Source organism: Lipotes vexillifer, unplaced genomic scaffold (assembly GCF_000442215.2).
Source record: "Lipotes vexillifer unplaced genomic scaffold, Lipotes_vexillifer_v1.1 scaffold225, whole genome shotgun sequence".
Taxonomy (NCBI): domain Eukaryota; kingdom Metazoa; phylum Chordata; class Mammalia; order Artiodactyla; family Lipotidae; genus Lipotes; species Lipotes vexillifer.
Genome location: NW_006787630.1, coordinates 147,536 through 155,914, shown reverse-complemented (window position 1 = coordinate 155,914; position 8,379 = coordinate 147,536). Strand labels below are relative to the sequence as shown.

At 62.9% G+C, this 8,379-nt stretch overlaps 1 protein-coding gene across 1 annotated transcript in view; it reads right to left on the bottom strand.

Annotated features, from left to right (window-relative positions):
- GNA11 (G protein subunit alpha 11) overlaps window positions 1-8,379 on the bottom strand; it is a 20,827-nt gene that overhangs the window by 6,801 nt on the left and 5,647 nt on the right. The window contains exons 2-3 of the mRNA XM_007460326.1: window positions 2,536-2,720; window positions 82-236 (exon numbers count right to left, since the gene is read on the bottom strand). Coding sequence (XP_007460388.1) covers window positions 82-236; window positions 2,536-2,720 — 340 coding nt within the window. The remainder of the gene's footprint in view (window positions 1-81; window positions 237-2,535; window positions 2,721-8,379) is intronic.

The following is an 8,379-nucleotide window of genomic DNA, read 5'->3' as shown; positions in this document are numbered from 1 at the left end:
CCCTGTGGGGAAACCGCCCCGTCACGGCTAATGAGGCCGCGCAGACCCTCCTCCGCCCAGGCCCGGCCCGGCCCCACTCACTACTTGGCGGAGTCCGAGAGCTGGTACTCCCGCCGGCGGTCGTAGCACTCCTGGATGCCGGGGTCGTTCCACAGGGTCTTGATGGCACTCACGTACCGGTGCTCGAAGGTGGTGACCTTCTCCACGTCCACCTCCCGGATCAGGAGCGCGTTGGCCTGTGCGGGGAGGGGCAGGCCGGGACACTCAGCGCCAGCACCCGGCAACCGACTCGGAACCATTGACTCCCGTTTCCCATGAACATGCGTCAGGATGACGCAAGGGCGACCGGAAGCGATCGCCCCTCAGTGCCAGGCCCCCAAAGGAAAATGCAGATGGAGGCAGCTCCCGGGAGCAGGGCCCACCCGGCCGCCACACACCTCGGTGCCGGGGCACCCAAACAGGACAGAGGAACAAACACCACTGGCTGCCCCTGTGTTCCCATGCTGCAGGTGAGGAAACCGAGGCACAGAGAGCTGCTGTGACCTAAGAAGAACCTGCCCCCCGATTCCAAGCACACAGCTCCTGAAATCCTCGGGATCTCTGAAGGCATAGGTCCTCTCGTGTGCAGCCTGCGATGGGGTCTGGGGACCAGAGCAACCCACCAGGAAGGGGAGGCTGAGCTAATCACAACAGTCCAGTGGTCCAATGACTCATGCCCCTGGGATGGAGCCTCCACACCGACCCTGGACCACATGGCTCAGAGACCCACTCCTAAACAGCCTCACTGAGACACACCACCCCAGAGATACACACACGCGCACGCACACACCTACACACGCACGCACACACACACACACACACACACACACACACACACACCCCACCGGGGGCAGAAGGCTCCCAGGAGACCCCTATCTCTCCTCCAGCCTGCTCCACATGCCCATGCTCAGGATGGTCCCACCCACACGGCTGAGCGACTGGGGAGGGGACACAGCTGGGCAGAACCCCAAACAAGGAACAAGGGGGCCCCAGCCCAGGCTCTGGAACCCACCGGTCGCCTCCCAGGGATGCTCTCCCGCCCCAGCCCCCGCACAACAGCGTCCTTCAGCCCTGCCTCACCCTCCCAGCCCCCCAATCCGGGCCTGGAGAAGCAGACACCAGCCCCAGAAAACCCCCGACTGCGAATGCATGTAGGCCAGGGACCAGACGTCTGTTTCTACGGGCACGCTGTCCCTGCTGCTGCAGCAAAAGCCACCACGGATGACGTGTAAGCGAGTGGGCGTGGCCCATGCCAGCAAAGCTGCACCTACAGAGACAGGCCTTAGTCTGCCAATCCCTGTTCCAGATGCCTCTGGACTTCCACGGTTAAAGTGGGGCCTGGACTCTGAGGGGCCTCAGCTGCAAGCAATCCTACGAACCAGAGTGTGAGAGGCTCCAGCAGGCCCTACATGCTCAGCCCCACAGCCAGGCTGGCCGGGCCCCAGACCCAGTGCTGGGCCCTGTAGGGTTCCTGATGACCCGTGGACCGGGCATCAAGGCAGGAAGACGCCAATATCAGAAATCTGGTTGACTGGCCTTCTTAAGCCTCAAAGTAAACAGATTAATTTAAACCCTGTTGGACATACATGGTCCAATACATGGTGCCACGTGCCAGCCCAGGCAAACTGCTGGAGTTGAAAGAGAAGTCCCCGAAAACAGATCCACAAAAGCAAAGCCAAGGGAGGCCGCCAGAGAGAGGCCCCTGGTGCACGGCCGGGGCAACGCCGCTCGGACAGCAGGCAGGCAGCCCCTCTGGAAGGCAAACCAAGAGTTACCCTGGACCTCGCACCTCCACTGCTGGGGACGCGCCCGGGAGAAACCAGGACAGGCGTGCAAACAAAAACCTGCACACGAATGTTCCAGCAGCATGTCTGCGAGAGCCAGAAGAGTGGAAACAACCACGTGTCCCTCGACGGACGATGGACAAACCATGTGTCCCTCCACACACTGAGCATCACTCAGCCACAAAGAGGAGAGAGGCACTGACACTCGCTGCAACATGGACGGACCCTGAGACCACGATGCTCAGTGAGAGAAGCCAGACACAGAAAGACACACAGGGTGTGATTCCATTGATGGGAAACGTCCAGAACAGGCAGATCCACAGAGACAGGGAGTGGATTCCTGGTTGTCAGGGGCCAGGTTAGGGGTAGGGGAGGTGACTGCCAGTGGGGACAGGGTTTCTTTCTGGAGTGATGAGAATGTTATGGAATTAGAGGCAATGGTTGCACAACTCTGTGAATATGTTAAAAATGAGTGAATTGCACACTTTAAATGGGTGACTTGGTATGTACATTTTCTCAATAAAGCTGTTACTGAAGACAAGAGAACGTGCCACCCCCCCGGGGTCACAGAGGGCCTGATACAGTGCGTGGAGTGCCTGGTAGGACGCTGGCCCTCAGAGGGGGCCAGGACCCACTCTGCCAACTGTAGGACGGGGCTGCGAGCAGCTGCCAGCAGCACAGCCGTGCCCAGCGCTCCCACCCGGGGCCTCACCTTGTTCTGCTCGCACTTGTAGAGGATCTTCAGGGTCTCCATGGCCCGGATCATGGCCTGCATGGCGGTGAAGATGTTCTGGTACACCAGCTTGGTGAAGCCCCGCTTGTCCTCCTCCGAGTAGCCCGCCCCGTGGATGATGCGCATCTGCTTGATGAAAGTGCTCTTCCCGCTCTCGCCCGTGCCTGCAAATGGCCCAGTGAGACCCAGCGGGACCGGACCCGTGACCCGAGCCGTGGGCTCACCGCACCCTGCACACGAGAGGCCCCGCCCACGAGGGGCCCCGAACACGCGGAGTCCCGCCCACGAGGCTCGAGGTGGGGATGCGCCTGGCCAGCCGCTGCTGCCCGGACAACAGGGCGGGCCGCGTCCTCCCACGCACACCCTGTCTACAGGGGCAGCCGAGGCTCGGAGGAGGTCGGGACAACAACGTGGGCAGGGACGGGAAGGGAGCAGCCACAGCACCTGCGGCAACTTGGGTCTGAATTCAACTCTGGCCGCAGCCAAGGAACTGGAGGCCGGGAGCAGTGAAGTGTCTCCCCCAGATGCCGCCACCCCCTTAACTGGTCACGTGACGAGCTCCCTTGTCCCACATGCCCTTGTGTGACAACGTCCCGCCGACCCACGGCTGTTCTGATCAGAACAGCTTTCCTTCAGGGCACGAGTTTGGCATCTGCGTCGAGGCCACGCTGGGCCTTCGCAGGGGGCCGTGCCGTGCCCCCCACAGTCCCCAGCAGCCCCTGAACCTGTAACCCACCCAACCTCACGCCACCCCGAGACCAAGCGTGACTCTGGCGCTTGAACAGCCCCAAGGTCCATGAACAGCCCCAAGGCCCATGAACAGCCCCAAGGCCCATGTCCCTGTCAGCCCAGAGGCCCTGCGGGTGCCCGGGGACCCTCCCCTCTCTGTCCCACCACCCTCCGGGTGTCAGGTGTCAAGGCCCCACCTCAGAGAAGGGCGCACGGAGGCTCTGTCTCCGGGATCAAGGGATCAGAGCAGAAACCCCTGAACGGGGCCACGTGGCTGCCGCGTCTTCCTACGCGTCTTCCTACGGCGCTGACCTGCTCCGTGTGCCGCCGGCCAGCCCCACCCGGCACCAGCACTGCGGCGTGGGGGAGGGCTCCTCTCCTGCTCCAGCCTCTCACCGCCCTGTCACCCTCTAAGCGGCAAACCCGTATCCCCACTTTTGTCCACCTCCACGTGCAGGGACTGCAATTTAGTGGCTTTAATGTGCCCACAAATCTCTGGGATGTCTTCCATGCAGAGGGGGAGGCTGACCCCTCCTGGAGGGCGGGCTGGACTCAGTGCCTCCCTTCCAACAAAAAGAATCTGACCAAGGATGGCCTGTCGCTTCCAAGACGAGTCACGGGGCTCCCCGTCCTCTGTAGGACTTTCGCGGGGGCCGGGGGGGCAGCACCGTCCCTGAGGGCCCATGTGGACAGGAGCCACATGAGGGGCCACCCTGGAAGCGGCTTCTCCGGCCCCATCGGGCCTTCAGATGAGGCGGCGCCAGCTAGCTCGTGCTCTACAACGTCCTAAGGGACCCCAAGGCAGAACCCCCAAGACTGCTGACCCTGAGAATCTTCCTGTGTGTTATTTTCAGCTACTAAGTTACAGCAGGAGAGAACTTCTGTAGCCTAAGGACGCACGGCCTCAAACCCCTACTTGATAACCAACACAGGTCCCCACTCACCCATGCACTGAAGCCCCCAGGCCCCCTCTTGGGGACTCAGAACCCCCCAGACTCGCCCCAGCCCGCCTGGGCTCATCCTCCCCACCCTGTCTCAGAGTCACCTGCGTCCCCCACCCCAACAAAGGGCATGAGCTGCGTCCTGCCCTGCACGCCATCCGGCTCACAGCCACCGGTGCCGTGGGCGCAAGGCAGGCAGCTCCCCTCTGCACTGGGACCCATCACCGCTGCCTTTCAGGGGGTCTCTCTCAGGCATCTGCTGCCCGCCTCCTTGCCCGGGAGCTCCTGGAGAAGACATGGGTTCCGAGCGGCCTGAAGTGACCACACTATCCTGCAGCAGGAGGCCCTCCACCCACGTCTGAGTAACTGATCACGGATGCCCGAGCCCACCTGGGGAGACAGAGCAGAGGCCGCCTCACTGCAGCTGCCCCTTTCTAGGACCTCCATCAAGGCCCTGGGTCCTTTCACGAATAAAAGAATACGACTCTGGTTCTGTTACCGAGTGGTAACTACCCCAATGCCACCTCCCATCCCACCGCTGCTGCAACATCAACCAGAGGCCAGGCGCCCACTCCCACCAAGGCCCCACCCCAGCTCTGAGGCAGGAGGGGCAAGGACCCTATGTGACCCCACACCTCCCTGAGGGGTCCACGCACTCCTCCCTCGTTGCAGGGGGCGGGGTGGGGGAGGGGAGGCGACACACAAGAATGCCATGCCCTGCGTGGTTTCCTCTGGACCAGGGTCCCCGCAGCACTGCTGACACTGGGGCCGTCCCGGGCACTCTGGGGTGTTGAACAGCACCCCTGGCCCTGCCCCCTTGATGCCAGGATCCTCTCAGTGTGACATACAGACATCCCCAGACATTGCCCAGTGTCCTTTGGGGGCAGGACCCCCCAAGTGAGAAGCGCTGTTTTTGATACTATGCTACTGTAAAAAGACACGTGCCCTCCTGGTGTTTGGAAGGGCCTCTCACCAGAAACATCAGACCAGTGGCCACTAAAGCCCGAACCCCTGCAGCCACAGGTCAGCTGAGGTGGAGAAGGGCAGCCACTCAGGCCCCGGGGCGCTGCCCCTTGTGTCCACCCCCCTGAACTGCAGGAAGGGCAAGCGAGCTGCATGAGCACAAGGGCGCGGGGAGATCCAGAGAGAGCCTGCTGACTTCAGACCACAGCCAGCGTCTCCAAAACAGGTGCAAAAAGGACAGGCAGCCCCCCCAGAGCTCCCCAGAGGCAGCACAGGGCACCGAGGGTCTCACACACGTGCACGCACCTGTGCCAACAGCCAAGGGACAACGGGTGTTCACGGAGGAGCCGTGATCACTGGCCAGAGAGTGGCCGAGGGAGAACGGGGGACGCCCCAGTGCCCAACACAGATGACACAGCTGGGACACGCCCCGAAAACCAAGAAACGGAAGACGGACCCCTCAGAAGCCGGAAACACAACTGGCCCTGGAGACGTCGGGGTTCCTGGACGAGGCGCGTGGCCCGAACCCTGCCGGGGGCAGAGGAGCCGCTGCGAAGACAGCACCGTGATCAAGTGCAGGAGCAAAAGGCACTAGTGAGGTGAGGGGGCGGTGACGGGCCTCATGGGCGATCATGTCACAATCCACATGTCAAGTCCTCACGTGCACCCCTTAAACCACACAACACGCGTGGCACTTACGTCTCAATAAAGCTGGGGGAGAACGCAGCAAAAGGGACACCCTGGGGACAGTGCGGTCCAGGAGGCGGGATGGTCAGTGACCCCGCCCGGGCCATGCCACCTTGCCAGGAAGGACAGAGAAAGGAGGGTGTGGAGGTGGCGGCTGCAGAGGCCAGGCCCCCGGAGGAAAGCCCCACCAGCCGCATGTTGAGGGTGGCGTGTCACCCGTGCTCAGGGCCAACAGCGACTGAGTGACAGGTGCCAGTCCCAGCAGGCACCTCCCCCGGCAGAGCTGTGGGTGGAAGGCCGGAGCTGCGGGCCCTGGGCTGTGTAACCGACAGGCCCAGCTGGCCAGAGCTCGGCCACCACTGGCCAGGGAGGGAGGGAGGGAGGAAAGGCTCCGGGGGACGCAGAGCCGCCACAGCGTCCTCTCCAGGTGCCCACCCCCTGGCCCAACTCAGCCCACGTGCTGCCGGCACCCGGTGCCGGGAGCTGGGACCCGGGCCCCCCAACACGCCCGAGCCAACAGCCTCCTTCTCAGAGAAGTCTCGGGGTGCGAGGCCCACCTGGACCTCACGACCAGGCCTATCTGCTGTAGCCGCCGCCCGGGGGTCCCTGGCAGCTCCAGCTCATCCTGCCCGGCCCTTGGTCAGTTCCCCCTGAAGATCTGGTCACGGGGACTTCCCTGGTGGAAGATTCCACGCTCCCAATGCAGGGGGCCCAGGTTTGATCCCTGGTTGGGGAACTAGATCCCACATGCATGCCACAACTAAGAGTTCACATGCCACAACCAATAGTTCGCATGCTGCAACTAAGAGTTTGCATGCCACAACTAAGGAGCCTGGGAGCCGCAACTAAGGAGCCCACGTGCTGCAACTAAGGAGCCCGCAAGCTGCAACTGAGACCCAGTGCAACCAAATAAATATCTATTAAAAAAAAAAACCGGGCTTCCCTGGTGGCGCAGCGGTTGAGAGTCCGCCTGCCGATGCAGGGGACGCGGGTTCGTGCCCCGGTCCCGGAGGATCCCACGTGCCGCAGAGCGGCTGGGCCCGTGAGCCATGGCCGCTGGGCCTGCGCGTCCGGAGCCTGTGCTCCGCAACGGGAGAGGCCACAACGGTGAGAGGCCCGCGTACCGCAAAAAACAAAAACAAACAAACAAAAAAACCTTCAACGGCTGCCCACCAGGGAGAAGAGCAAGGCCCCCCTCAAGCAAGACCGTGTGAGACCCCGTGATGGGCCTCGTTCTAGCCACACACCTGCACAGGTGCAGAGGGCACCTACCGTCACACCCCCTCCCAGCGAGGACGCCGAGTGGGCCCAGGTCCTGGCTGTACTCAGACTCCGGGCTCGTGTCTGTGGGTCCCCTGGCCCCCACTGTCCCCCGCAACGCGACCAGCCCAACCTTGCACGAGGACCGCCGTGGCACTGCGGCCCGGGGCCAGCGCGTGACACCACTGTTCACGTCGCCCACGCATCGGGCCCTGCCCCTCCCGAACGCCACCCCAACTCACTGCACAGAAACCCAAACTCACATTTTCCAGGAAGGGCCCCAGCGCCCCCAGCGCCCCACCTGCTCCTGGCCTGCTGCTCCCCGAGGGCGGGGCTCTGCCAGCAGCCTCACACCCAGCCCCAGCACAGGCCCAGCCCACAGAAGGCACCACACACATTTTTCCCGAATGAACCAAATGAACTCGGCCCCAATCCACAGCCCCGGTTCTGTCACGTGTCCCCCTCGGGTCCTCTGCATCCCCGGTCCTAACTCCAAGAATGGGGGCCCCTGGGGGCACCACCCAGGTGAGGGGTCCTGCCCCTGGGGCCCTGGCAGGGCCCAGACAGCACAGCGGGGCCGGGAGCCTGCGGGACGACCTCTGGGCGTGCTCGGTGGCATCACCAGTTGCCTATAGCCGAGACTAACTGGGGAAGAGAAAGGAGGGGAGCAGCCCCATCCCTGCGACAGAGGGAGGAGCCACTGTCTCGCCTGCACGGCCGGCCAAGATCTAGGACCGCAGGCCAGGAGGAATTAAGTCTGAGCCCAGGCAGCCACTCCTCAAATGTGAGAGAGAAGAGGGGCAGGGAAAGGGCCTGGAGGGCAGCAAGGATGGTGCTGGTCTGACATCACCCCAGTGGGACTCAAGGTGTGCAGGATCCATGATCCCCGGGGCAAGTGGCCGTGACCTAGCAAGAGAACACTAGTGTCAGAAGCTGGGGTTCAGGGCTGCTGCCCGGCCATCCCTAATTCTAGAATGCGGGCAGTGAAGCCAGGAACCCCAGGACCACAGGAGGCCCAGGCGAGAGCACCGCCGGGCATCTGGGCTCCTGGAAACTCAGCTCGGAAATCCAACACGGCCCTGAGCTGTGTCAACAGGGTCCAAGATCAAAGAGGCACGGCGACCTTCTGCTGGGGGACAGAGAAAGTGCAAACCCCTCGTGCAGCCAAGGAAGGCAACTGCACGCTCCCCTCGCCGCCGCTCATCCATTCATTCAGTGGTACATCTATCACCCCACCTCCTGC